Source organism: Mustela nigripes, chromosome 12 (genome assembly GCF_022355385.1).
Source record: "Mustela nigripes isolate SB6536 chromosome 12, MUSNIG.SB6536, whole genome shotgun sequence".
Lineage (NCBI taxonomy): Eukaryota > Metazoa > Chordata > Mammalia > Carnivora > Mustelidae > Mustela > Mustela nigripes.
Genome location: NC_081568.1, coordinates 15365933 through 15379934, shown reverse-complemented (window position 1 = coordinate 15379934; position 14002 = coordinate 15365933). Strand labels below are relative to the sequence as shown.

Below are 14002 nucleotides of genomic sequence, written 5' to 3'. Positions count from 1 at the left end.
ATAAATAAATAAAATCTTAAAAAACAAATAAGCTCACTGAGTACATAGAAGAACATGAAAATATACCCTGAAAATAAAAGTCAGTTGTCACCATTGCTATCTTTCTGAAATTAGTTGTTAGAAGCATAACACATTTCTCCCAAAAGGGTTTTAAATTATGTATATAGATTTATAACTTATATATAGTATAACAATAGCTAATAAAACTGCCTCACACTTTATTTAATAACAAGAGTGTTTGAGAAAGTGTTTTTAAAGACGTTTAATGAATTTGTCGCTTTACATTGCTATGATTTGGTTATGGATTAAAGCAAAGTTGCAGAATGTGAAACAAGCTGCTCTTTTGATATTTTGCAGGTGTCTACTTCATAAATGATAAACCCTCCCTCTAGGTGCTAAAAAGATAGGTTAAGAAACATAAAAAGATGACTAAATACATTTCCATCCATGCATATAACTATCTCCACACAACCCATTCTGCATTCTTCTTTCAGTAGTTAATTTACTAATGAAGTGTGAATCTTTGAAAGCTATGTTTTTCATATTTTGCTAATGGATTTCTTACGCCTCCTTATAAAGCTCAAAAAAAAAAAAAGTTTTGGGGCACCTGGGTGGCTCAGTGGATTAAAGCCTCTGCCTTCAGCTCTGGTCATGATCCCAGGGTCCTGGGATCGAGCCCCGCATCGGGCTCTCTGCTCTGCAGGGAGTCGGCTTCCTCCCTCTCTTTCTCTGCCTACTTGTTATCTCTGTCTGTCAAATAAATAAATAAAATCTTAAAAAAAAAAAGTTTTAAGAAGATGTAATTTGCTGAATCTTGCTAAGTGACTACCTTCAGAATTTGTCTCCGTTTATGTCTTACACATTTTCAAGAAGAGATAGGATTATTTTTTATATACTATAATTTATATTTCAGTTGCCTCCATTTTACCATAGAAGAGTTCTTGGTCACAGTTTATTATATTTTTCTATATTTTATCTTCTTAAAAAATGTCTTCTAAGAGTTCAGAGACTTTAATATAATCCTTGAAAAATTTCTCTTTATTATGGCAAGAAACCCGAAAGCTATATGAACAAGGTTATATTTTTCAATGTTTTCAAGTGTCAGAAATGAGCAAAAGGTGAGTAGTTGAGGTTATGTAAACAAAAAGGTTTCACATCAAGAGTAACTGTTCAGATCTCTTGGGAGAAACAATTCTTCAAATGTATGTTAAGATTTGAGAAAATATTGTGTTGTTCCTAGTTAAAAATATAGCATAAACAATGAATTTTGGAAAACACAAAAATAAAATTAAATTGAATTAAAAAATATAGCAGAGGCCCTTATGAAAATATTTAACTAAGATGGCACAAGTTGTAATACATTTTGAAGTATGAATTAAATGCAGTATAAAAGCATTTCTTGGGGTGCCTGGATAGCTCCCCAAGCATTCAAATCTTGATTTGAATCAAATCTTAAGCATTCAAATCGTGATTTCAGCTCAGGTCATCTCAGGGTCATGAGACTGAGCTCTGTGTCGGACTCCGCGCTCAGTGCAGAGTCTGCTTGAGATTCTCTCTTCCTCTCCCTCTGTCCCTCAACCTGTGTTCTCTTCTCTCTGTCTTTCTCTTTAAGATAAATAAATAAAAACATTTCCTGATGTTTAAATAATAAAAAAGTTTTATAATTATCTTCGTATGTATTTATCTTTCTTACTAAATACTTCTTTTCTGCTGAAATATTACTTCTACAATATCTATTAAAATGATATTCCATTATTTTCATTTTAATGAGTGATAATTTGTTACTGTTTTAATTAATTATAAAAATAGGACTATGTAGGGGCGCCTGGGTGGCTCAGTGGGTTAAGCTGCTGCCTTCGGCTCGGGTCATGATCTCAGGGTCCTGGGATGGAGTCCCGCATCGGGCTCTCTGCTTGGCAGGGAGCCTGCTTCCCTCTCTCTCTTTCTCTCTGCCTGCCTCTCCGTCTACTTGTGATCTCTCTCTGTCAAATAAATAAATAAAATCTTTAAAAAAAAATAGGACTATGTACTGATTAAATGCACCACTATGATACAAATTTTGAATTAGAGTTTCATAATTAAAAGAGAAAGGATGCCTGCCTGACCTCAGTCAGTAGAACATGTGACTCTTGGTCTCTGGGTCATGAGTTCAAGCCCCACACTGGGAAAAGAGATTACTAAAAATAAATAAATAAATAAACAAACAAACAGACAAACTTAAAAAATAAAATGTTTCATTTTAATCTATTTTAATGTTCTTAATGTTCTAAATCTGAACATAATTTGGAAAATATTCTTTGTAAACATTTTTCAAATTATAAAATTAATATCTCTGTAACAAATCAGTGCCTCTCTTGTGGAAATTTTTAACAATATGAATTTTCTCCTACCATATATATTTTTCTTTTTAAAATTTTAAATTTTAAACAAAATGTCAAAAAATTAATTTTAAAAAATCATTATTCCTGAAAGAATTGAAGGGAAAGTGTTTACTGGTGATTTCTTTTTCCAATTCTATTTTCTGTAGTTAGTGATGTGGTGATTTAGTAGAATAACATTAAGGGTTGTTATTTTTCTTTTAATTAGTATTATCTATTAATTTCCCATAAGTCAATAATTGCTTTTTTTAGATCATGATAAAAATATCCATATCAGTACCAAGAAGAGAAGAACTGTAGAAAAATAAATGACTGTAGTAATCTATGGGACTCTGTGGAGATAAAAGCGATGATCAAAGTAATATAGATAATTTTAAGGTAACATGATGTTAGGTTGTAATATAATTGCAAGCTAAATTATTTAATTTTTATTTTTTAGCTGCACTCCAATTCAGACAAAGGTGATGGGTCTGTCAAATACATTCTTACTGGAGAAGGTGCTGGGACTATATTTATCATTGACGATACCACTGGTGACATCCACTCAACGAAAAGCCTAGACAGAGAGCAGAAGACCCATTATGTGCTTCATGCCCAAGCTATTGACAGACGAACAAACAAGCCTCTTGAACCTGAATCCGAGTTCATAATCAAAGTACAAGACATCAATGACAATGCTCCAAAGTTCACAGATGGACCATACATCGTGACTGTGCCTGAAATGTCGGATATGGGTAAGAATAATCATTGTTTACTTTGGCAGTTAATATATTTTTGAGAATCAAAAAAAAAATCATCATTTGAAGACCAGTTTTTCATTTTCTACCTGGGTGTGCAGAAATCTGAAGAAATTTCAAAATATTTTGATATTTACATGTAGCTTAAAATGTTAAAGGATATTGGGTCTAGCTATAGATATTGGCTCTAGATTATAATATTATTAATGTTAATTTCTGAACTTCTAAGTATAGATAATGGTTTGGTATCAGGGAAAGAAAAAAAAGTCGTTAATGGGAAAACACCAGCAATTCTTGCTTGACACAGGCTTTGACGATACAATTTCCTCATGTGTCATGCTACAAAGATATCAACACATTCAAGGTGACAATTTGCAGGAATAAAAATAGACATTATAATGTCTGAAATCTTTTGCTACATGTCTTTTAAGCTTTCAGTATATGACCAAAATATAACATTAAAAAGGCAAGTAATAGCTACCATATTCAATAAAACTTTTTAAATACTCATAAGTTTTTACATACCTTATTTTAAAACATAAAATAATCATTAAAGTACTTTGTATACCATTTTAACGATGTATTAGCCACCATACCATACTGAGGTGATTTCCCAAATTCGTATATTTAGAAAATAGCCAAGAAGAAATTGACACCATGTTCTCCTGAATGTAGAGCTTACCCTGCAGTTGATGGGTTATGATCTAGGTCTCTAGCCACTCTGATGATCTGGGCCTTTCTCTTCACTTACAAATCTCTGCTGTGTAGCTACTTTATATTTCGTTTTTATCTTATATGACAGATTTTCTAAATCATTAAATTGAAGTTAGAACTATGATACTTTTTTGACTATCTCTGTAAGACTCTAAGCTGGGATTTAGAACACAATTTTTGAGTAAAGATTTTATATATTTGAGCTTATATGTGAACATTATTATATATGTAAGTCTATATGACTATTAGTTTGAGCTAGGGTTATTATAGTCACTAATCAAATTGTTAGGTATTTGAATATATATAAGCTTTTTAAATTTTGATTTTTAAAATGTTTTTTAGATATAACTGACATACAGCTGTGTATATGTTTAAGATGTGCAGCAAAATACCTTCACTTACACTTACACTTACACCACAACAAGTTTAGTTAACATTCTTCATCCTGTATACATATAGGTTGTTAATGGAAGATTGTAGTTTCTTCCCTTCTCTGCTCGAGTCCATATTAGTTCTCATGAGCTAGGAAGAAGACTCCTGAAGCTGTTGGAGAAGCAGGTTAGAAAGACAAGACTAGTTCTTGCTCAGAGTCTCAGAGTAGAAAGCGATTCTACCAGAGTAGAACAGAGGAATCAGCGCCAGAGAACTTGGGGAGAGGCCCAGAAGTCACTCAGGCCTATTGTTCTATTAGGAAAGTTGAAGGGAAACTGAGGAGCTCAACACCATGAAGCCTGGCAGGTGAGAGTTTAGTGGAAACTCTAGAACAGACTTCCTTCTCTCACCTTGTCAAGGAACTGACACCCCATTTGCTAGCCTCCTTTAGTCTCACAAGACCAGAGCTCTGTGACTCCGCCATTTGTGAAAATGCCATTGGTAAGGATTCTTCTAGAGGCTACGTAAGAGTGCCAAGGGGCACAAGCAAAGCCGCTATAACCGGGGGGCAAAGATCAAAGAAAAACACAGGCAGAACAGTGATCACCAAGCAAGTGTACTGAGCAGAGGATAACAAGAGCCCTGGTGTTGTCGGGGTACTACAGAGATTTCTGTAGCTGAGAGCCATGTTTCTGCAACTCATAAACAACAAAGTATCAGCATATGATTAGGGTATGAATGATCATTGATATAATCCAAATTATTGTCCTGGAACTTGATAATATATTAGACTGGAAGAAGTAACTAAAAATCAGAGAGCAAAAAATACCCCCAATTTGGGAATTGTGGTACAAGATGAGACTTATAAGATTCATTAGACCTTTCATGTGAATGACAGATGTTCCCAGGCAGCAAAAGAGTAAAGGAAGGAATGGATAATATTTTTTTTCCTTGAGGTGAAGAACATACTGAATTTATGAGTTTAATACAGTTTTTGAGGAGGGGTTAGAATAAGAATTAAACCTAGGTAAGTCCTGGCCAATTACCTAAAATCCAAATACAAGAAAATTTTACACTTTTAGATATTTTAAAATTACCTACAAATTTATGTATCTAGATATATATCATATTTGTCACTTGAAATATTAGAATCTGATTGACAGTTGAATGTACAACATACAAAGAAAAAACAAAGAAATAAACAAACAAACTGAAGCCCCAAATCCCTTGTTCATCAAAATATGATTCATTTCTCAAGGTAAAAGAAATGTTTGGGGAAGGATCCAGAAAGAAGATCCTCACCTTATCTTATCTAAAAATATATTCGAGAAAATGTTGAAATTAAAAATTGTTGAAATGAATCCAAACACAGATCCTCAAAGTTAAGGAAAATGACAAGGAGAGGGGGAAAAAAAAAAAAAGAAAAGGACATGTACCCTGAAATATGTGTTTTTGTGTGTACACAATTAAATAAAAATGGGTACATTTGAGGGTGCTAAAGGATACCGTACAATCTAAGAATCATAAAGCTTAAAGGAAATGTTGCAGCACAGGCTATAGTTTGAGGACATAGGAACAAGCCACATTTCTGTGTTCATCCAGGAGGATGGGAATGGGAAATAATATTCCTGAGTTCTTCTACTGAGATGAGTATGGTTGGAGAGAAATATCTAATTTGTGAAAGAAATAGAGAAAAAGGGGCACCTGGATGGCTTAGTTGGTTAAGTGTCTGAGTTCAACTCGGGTCATGATCTCAGGGTCCTGGGATGGAGCCCCACATCAGGCTCTCTGCTCAGCGGGGAGTCTGCTTCTCCCTCTCCCTCCGTCCCTCCCTCTCCCCCACCCCCAAGATACAGTGCTCTCTCTCATTCTTTCTCTCTCTCAAATTAAAAAAAAAGCATCTAACAGCATCTATTAAAAAAAAAAAAAAGAAGCATCCATTAAAAAAAAAAGGTAGAGAAAAAAGAACAAAACAGAGCAGGTTTTACTGTGCTTCTAGGCATGATTAGGCATGATTCCACTGAGAGAGAGAGAGCTCACTAAGAAATAAAAAATAAATAAAAAAGCATCATCATAACATCTAATGTACATTTAATATGAATGTATAGGAGATGCTCTGAAAGTTAGTGGAGGGAGAAACTAACCTTACATATATACTGTAGAATGGGTGATATTTGCATTGATTCTGATTTTAGAATTAAAAAGCAATATTATAGAGGAAGGACCAGCCAACAATGGCAGAGGAGACAAACTCAGATCGCTCTCTGCTTAGTAAATAATGTTTAACTGGAATACAGCCACACTTATTCATTTAAATATTGTCTAGGGTAGTTTGGGCATTACAGTGGAAAAACTGAGAAGCTGCAGTGGAGACCATTTGGCTCACGGAGCCCAAAGTATTTCCATGTTGACTTTCACAGAAAAAAGTTCGCCAATCCCCATTGTAAGGGCTTGCAGGGGATGAGCCTGGGGGCGGGGGGAGTAACGGAGGATAGCATCACGGTTCTGATAGACTAGACGAGGCATCTGCTGCTCGAGGACAGCTGGTGTTCTGCCAGCCCTGCTGAATATACACATGTACACGAACATATGTTATTTGTTATAAACGGTAAGACTGGGCTGCTTCCCTTTAGGTGGATACTGTTCGTTCTCTAACTGCTCTTCAGCCTTTCTTTTAGTGTTGCCACAAATCCGTTTTGTTCAGCGTGACATGATGCAGAATCACGTATTCATGTCTCACCACTCCCTTTCATCTAGGACACACATATTTCACCCCCGGCTCATAGTGAAATGTGGTAATGGACACGCAGCCCACGGGCACCGTAAGGGTGGAAGCCTCCTGCTAAGGGAGATGGGGCAGAAAGTTAAACGGGTCTGGAAGAGTGATTCTGTTACAGAGTTGATGTTCTATCCCAGGCCTGCCAAGGCCAAAATCATCCTTTTAACAAAGTAAACCCCTTTTCATTTAAGCTCTTTTGTTGGATCTCAGATACATACAGCTACATGGAATATGAATTGGTACTTGGACAAATTCTAGATTTAGCAAGGACCCCAAAAGCAAAAAATTGAAACCAATACTGAATCCAAAAGAATGGTGAGAATGGTGTCAGCATCAGATAAGAAACAATGATGCCATTTTCCATGAAGTGCCTTGATTTGGGAATGACACATAAGTCAGCACTTATTTCTCTTTCTATGCACTTGTGGTGCTGGTTGATTGTCCTAGGACAGCTATGTCCCTTTTTGCCTATGATGCAGCTAACAGTTGATTTCAGGTTTTTAAATTTTGCTTGCAATCAGCTGTAGAATCAATTGCATTCATAGAAGTTTTGATCAGCAGGGAAAAGGAAATTGAACATTTCAATGTTGACTTTGAGTTCTGCAGAAAATCAAAAGTTGATCAACCCAAAACAACCAGTTAGTTTTTTTTTTTTGATGTTTTTAAATTTTTTTATTTTTTTAATTTCTTTTCAGTGTACCAGAATTCATTGTTTATGCACCACACCCAGTGCTCCATGCAATACATGCCCTCCATAATACCCACCAATAGGCTCACCCAAATTCCACCCCCCACTTCAAAACCCTCAGATTGTTTTGCGGAGTCCATAGTCTCTCATGGTTCACCTCCCCCTCCAATTTCCCCCAGCTCCCTTCTCTCCATCTCCCCATGTCCTCGGTGTTATTTCTTACACTCCACAAATAAATGAAACCCTATGATAATTTACTCTCTCTGCTTGACTTATTTTACTCAGCCTAATCTCTTCCAGTCCTGTCCATGTTGATACAAAAGTTGGGTATTCATACTTTATTTTATTTTTTTTTTGGAGGTAAAAATGAATCATTTATTTAAAGGTTTTAAAAAATTGGGGTATATAAAATTTCTGATTATTACAAACATTGCAAAATATTCATTTTTAGAATAGATTTAATGTCATATGTGACTCTTAATCTCACAAAACAAACTGAGGGTTGCTGGGGGGAGGGGGTTTGGGAGAAGGGGGTGGGATTATGGACATTGGGGAGGGTATGTGCTTTGGTGAGTGCTGTGAAGTGTGTAACCTGGTGATTCACAGACCTGTACCCCTGGGGATAAAAATATATGTTTATAAAAAATAAAAAATTAAAAAAAAAGAATAAAAAATGTTATTAGGACTAATATAATGTGAATTTCCCTTGTAAGACGTTAGTCTTAGTATGTATTAAAAAAACACATATGTATATAATTGTATATATATATATATATATATATATATATATATATATATATATATTATGGCTTTCAATATATCTATTAAAATAATTTTTAGATGTGAACAACCAGTTAGTTTTGCCAGGATCTGACTATAGGTTGTCAAAGCAATCATGGTAATGATCACTGAAACAAAATCAAGGAATATTTATTGAGCAATTACTATGTGCCAGGCATTGGATGTACTTTGTAGTAATTTTTTGCTCACATCATAAGGGCACCATTATGATTACCCTTGTTCTGCAGAAGATTAAACTGATACATAGAATTAAATAATTTGACCAAGACTACATGGCTAGTAAGAAGTACAACTGGAAAAGATTGCTAAGCCAGAGACAGATTCAGCCTTTAAGTCCCCAGTTTTTTTTAATATAGTTAAAAATATAAAATCTGGATCAGGCTATTTATGGAACAATTATAACAAAAATACTGGATGTTCCAGAATCTGTGCAGTTTATTGAGTCAGAAGTGGGGGTTTCTTTTCTTGACTTGTGAGGATAAATTTGATGTTATTATGATGTTCCTCTTTGTTTTAAAGAATTGGATTTGGGGATGGCTACATACCATGAAGAAGAAAATTAATCTTACATAGCCCGAGAGTAAGGAAATAGACATTTATTTATATTGGAAATCTAATCCCTAGAGAGTCCAATAAGGATATGCTTTAGAAAAAGAATTTTCTAACAACTCCAAAATGTATACAGTAGATATAGTGTGGATAAAGACAATGGACAGTTTACATGTAGGTATGTGTGCCGAAAGCTGAAAAACCTTGTGATTGCAGATACTGTGCACAGTGAAACAAATGGGGCTGTCGAGCAGTGGAAAGTAACCTCATTAACTGAGTTCAGGAGTGGGTTCAGGTGGAGGACCAGTGTGCTCATGATGTTGAGACAATAGGATAGTGTGATTCTCCCCCACACTTAAGGACAGAGTTCCTAGTAAATCAATCTGTGATTAAACTATAAAAACTGAAACTTTGAATCTGCTTATGAAAACACAACCACTAAAAAACAAAACAAACACGTATATGAAGGGTTTTTCTAATGTAAGATAAGATGCAATAAGCATCAATCACTAAGATATGAATTTGGATGAATAAACATTTGAAAATACAAGTGTCAAATAATTATGCCAAACCTAATAAATGAAAGATGAACTAAAATACCGGTTAACATGCCTGGCTGACAGAGAACTAATCTTTATTACATAAGGGGATTTTTTAATAACAAAAATATGTCACAATCAAATAAAAGTATGGGGAAATTACTTTAGCAGGAGAGTCACAGAAAAATGATATGTGTTAATTATTCAAAGGAAAACCTCAAATTTCATTTGTAATTTAAGAAACCATGAAAGAGAAGGAGAAACAAACATTCACCTACTGAAGTATACAAGTCTGATAATTCACAAAGTTGTTAATGTACAGAGCCATTAACAGACAGGTGAAGTCCCACGGTTGTTTTGGATAGCAATTTAACAATATTTTAAATTGAGAATATATCCTTTTGTTACACAATCTAGATTATAGACCGAATGAGCTCATGGTCTCGTGGATTATAGACCACGAGATACATTCACATGGTTACACAGAGATACATGTGGAAAGAGCCAAGGTGGCCTTCAGTAGACAAATGGCTAAAGAAGATATGGTCCATGTATACAATGGGATATTACTCAGCCATCAGAAAGGGTGAATACCCAACTTTTGCTTCAGCATGGATGGGACTGGAGGAAATTATGTTGGGTGAAATAAGTCAAGCAGAGAAAGTCAGTCATCATATGGTTTCACTTCTTTGTGGAGCATAAGGAATAATATGGAGGACATTAGGAGAGGGAAAGAAAAAGTGAAGGCGGGGTGGGAGGTGGAGATGAACAATAAGAGACTGTGGACTCTGAGAAATACACTGAGGGTTTTGGAGGGGAGGGGGTTGGGGGGATGGGCGAGCGTGGAGGTGGGTATTAAGGAGGGCATGGATTGCATGGGGCACTGGGTGGTGTATGTAAACAATGAATCTTGGAACACTACATCAAAAACTAATGATGTATTGTACAGTGACTAACATAAATTAAATAAATAATAATAAAAACAAACAAATTTTAAAAAGATACATGTGAAAGGATGTTCATCACAGTGTTATTCATAATAGCGAAACATTGGAAACACACTGAAAAGTTTACCAGTAAGGAAGTTTTCAAGTAAATGACTCTTCAAACATATACAGGTTACCTATATAGTCCTAAAATGAATGAATTTGTATGTATATAGTGAGGTATGAAGATTTATATTGTTTTAATGAGAAAAAAGTTTTCAGAAATACATGTGGAATGGATTATTTTAGACAGATAAGTGTGTGTTAAACAGTGTATGTGCACATAGGACTTATCTCAAAGAAACACACATACTGAAAAAAAAAAAGAAACATACTGGTGAAGGCACTTAGTTCAAAAAATGGGTTGTGGTTTTATCTGATATCAGAGAAATGCATTCTTCTTTATTAAAAACTATATATAATATGTATGTGTGTGTATATATATATGTATGTGTGTGTATATATATGTACACACACACATATATATAGTGATAATAAAAAGTGAAATGCAGACTTATGATAAAAAAAACCACTTTAAATAACAGTAATACTTAAAGATATATAGGTTTCTAATACTAATAATAGCTAGTACTGTAGACAGGTGACAACAAAAATTTTTCTCAGCATATGGTGTCTGACAAACTAATTAATTGGGTTTGAATTACCTAGCCATTAAAAAAAACCTGTCTTTTTGTATGACTTTAGTTCTTTCTGGAGAGAGAGAGAAGTCATTTTTAGATGCTGAGAACTAATAGTGGTTAGTGAAAAAATGGTAAAAAACAAGAAAAAAAATAAAAAGAAAGAAAGAAAAAGGAAACAAGGTTCCTAAACTTGAACAGGCTACAGACATATAAACAGAAAATCTCAATATTGTTTGATAAGCAAAATATAAGGGAACCATAAAGTGGACAGGGAATTCACTTGCAAATTTAGAGAAGTTGTCCTCAAAGAATCTTACATAGTGTGCAGGGGTTTGTTAGTTAGACAAGGACTCCACATAGAAGATACAATGATGAAAAAAAATCTTGTCTTCCTTCTGGGTTTATGGTCTACTTAGGAATGTTTGTGTGTGTGCTTGTGTGCGTGTACACGTGTGTGTGCGTGTATGTGCATATATGTGTGTGCGCATGTGTTAAGGGGAAAAGAAACAGGATTGTCATGCAAATGGTGAATTCCCTTTACAGTTTAGCTGAATGTGCTATAGGAATTCAGAGAAAACAGCACAAGAGACCCCTGGGTGTGCAAGTGTTTATCAGATTATTGTTTCTTGTATATCTTTCATGCTAAGTAATAGTCATGAAGCCTCCAAGTAATTGCTGTGTGCTCTATTACCAGTGATTAAAGCAAAATGCGGTTGCATGTTTCTTGTCAGTGAATAATAATAATCAGCAAAGTCTGTGGCATCCTGGATGATTTAATTAAGAAAGGTGCAAAATGAAGGAGTGTTTTTAGATGCATGTTTTAATACAATGTTTTTCTTTACCTCTTCGGTTTACATCGTGTAATTTCAACTATTATCTAGGAATCATACCCCTCTACAGCAGGCTTTGTCAACCTTGCCACCAGATGACATAGTAGACAGAGGATTCTTTTTTTTTTTTAAGATTTTATTTATTTATTTGTCAGAGAGAGAGAGAGCGAGAGCGAGCACAGGCAGGCAGAGTGGCAGGCAGCGTCAGAGGGAGAAGCAGGCTCCCTACAGAGCAAGGAGCCCAATGTGGGACTCAATCCCAGGACGCTGGGATCATGACCTGAGCCGAAGGCAGCTGCTTAACCAACTGAGCCACCCAGGCGTCCCTAGATAGATGATTCTTTGCTGGGGGACTACCCTATGCCTTGTAGGATGTTCAGTAGCATCTCTGGCCTTCGAACATTAGATGCTAGTAGCATCCTTTCTATCACCACCATATTACAGTGTCTTCAGACATTGCCAAATGCTCTCTGCGAGGAAGAATTTTTTAACGCATTTCAAAGTAGAAACATGAATTGGAGAATATGCTACTTGTTAAATTTATAGTCACTTCCAAAGGGAATCTCATAGTCTTAGAATACTCATATATTTTATGACCAAAACCAATTCTATCTGCCCAGGTCACCAATTTTCATGGTTAACATTAACTGTCATATTAAAATATATTATATTATGAAAACAGTGAGGTACACTATTGAGTAAAGGTTATTTGTGAGCACAAAACAAAGTGTAACTGTATGATTACTAGAGAGTCATTAAGACTCTCGTTTTAAAAAAAGAAAATCTGCTTGTTGTTATAGTGTTGGTTTAGAATAGGACCACTTAATTTATGACGAATGCCTTGTAACTACTGCAATTTTTTTTTTTTTACTTACCTAAAAATACCTCAAATAAAACAAAATGAACATGGGTGGACAGAAGAACATAATATTATGGACCTGGATAGGTCCACAAAGACACTTGCACACGTTTTATCAATGAATGTTTAACATTTTTTCTTTCTTTTTTTCTTCTGGTATGCAGTACATTATCATGCCAGTCTTTATGACTTTACCACCTCCTAGCAATTATTCTATACAAGAATTTTCTTCTTTGTCATTCAAAGAACTTTAAAGAAGTACTTATTTAACTTTTTGGTTTAACATAACTTGATTAAAAGTCTAAGTTCTTCAGAGATGAATTTTAAGAATATGAAGTAAAAAGTAAATAATACTGATTATCATGACACAAAGAGGAAAATAACTATGGGATGAAATCACACCTGCTTTTGGAGCCAGCAGTCTAGTGCATGTGTGGTGTTTAAGAAATGAAAATAGCATCAGGAGAAAGGTACTCGTAAACAGCATTGCCATTCTCAGAAAGGACATTGTAAGTGTCTCAAGACCTTTAGTGATACTGGAATGTCATATTGTTATAAAGAGCTGGTAAAGGTGTTTTATCAAGTATATTGAGCAACTCTTTCATAAAAATAATAGTTTTAAAGGATAATTTTGCCTCTTCCATTTTTTACAGAAATATACCCCAATTTTTTGCAATTATAGTCTTCCTTTTACCTAGAATAAACAGTTTTTGATATGTTTTAATTGTTTTTCAGTCAAGTTTTAGTTATTTTTCAGTCACTCTAAATTTTCAAAAATAATTACTTTACATCTAGCAATTATTTCTAGAGTAACTATACTAGATCACAGTGTAATTTGCCTGAAAATAAATTTCACATCTTTTTTTTTTCACAACAGTGTATCTATAAGGAATCATATAAGTCTCTACTTTTTTTCTTCTATATATTAATAAAAGATACCTATAAGTAAAAATAATTTACTAATATTTAAGAAAGAACAGACTATAGAAATAATAGATCTCGATTTATGGGAGAGAGACCAAAATATTACATTTTATCAAGACTATAAGTATGTAATTTATAAGCTTCAACTTCAGTGGAGCACTGATTCTTAGTTTGGCATTAAAAAAAAAAAAAAAGATAAGAAGTT

The 14002-nt window shown here is 34.5% G+C and overlaps 1 protein-coding gene across 6 annotated transcripts in view; it reads left to right on the top strand.

Annotated features, from left to right (window-relative positions):
- The window catches only part of CDH18 (cadherin 18), a 982055-nt gene that overhangs the window by 730073 nt on the left and 237980 nt on the right, over positions 1-14002 (top strand). For all 6 annotated transcript variants that reach the window (XM_059416934.1, XM_059416937.1, XM_059416936.1 and 3 more), the window contains one exon: positions 2818-3112. In XM_059416934.1, the coding sequence (XP_059272917.1) occupies positions 2818-3112 (295 nt within the window). The remainder of the gene's footprint in view (positions 1-2817; positions 3113-14002) is intronic.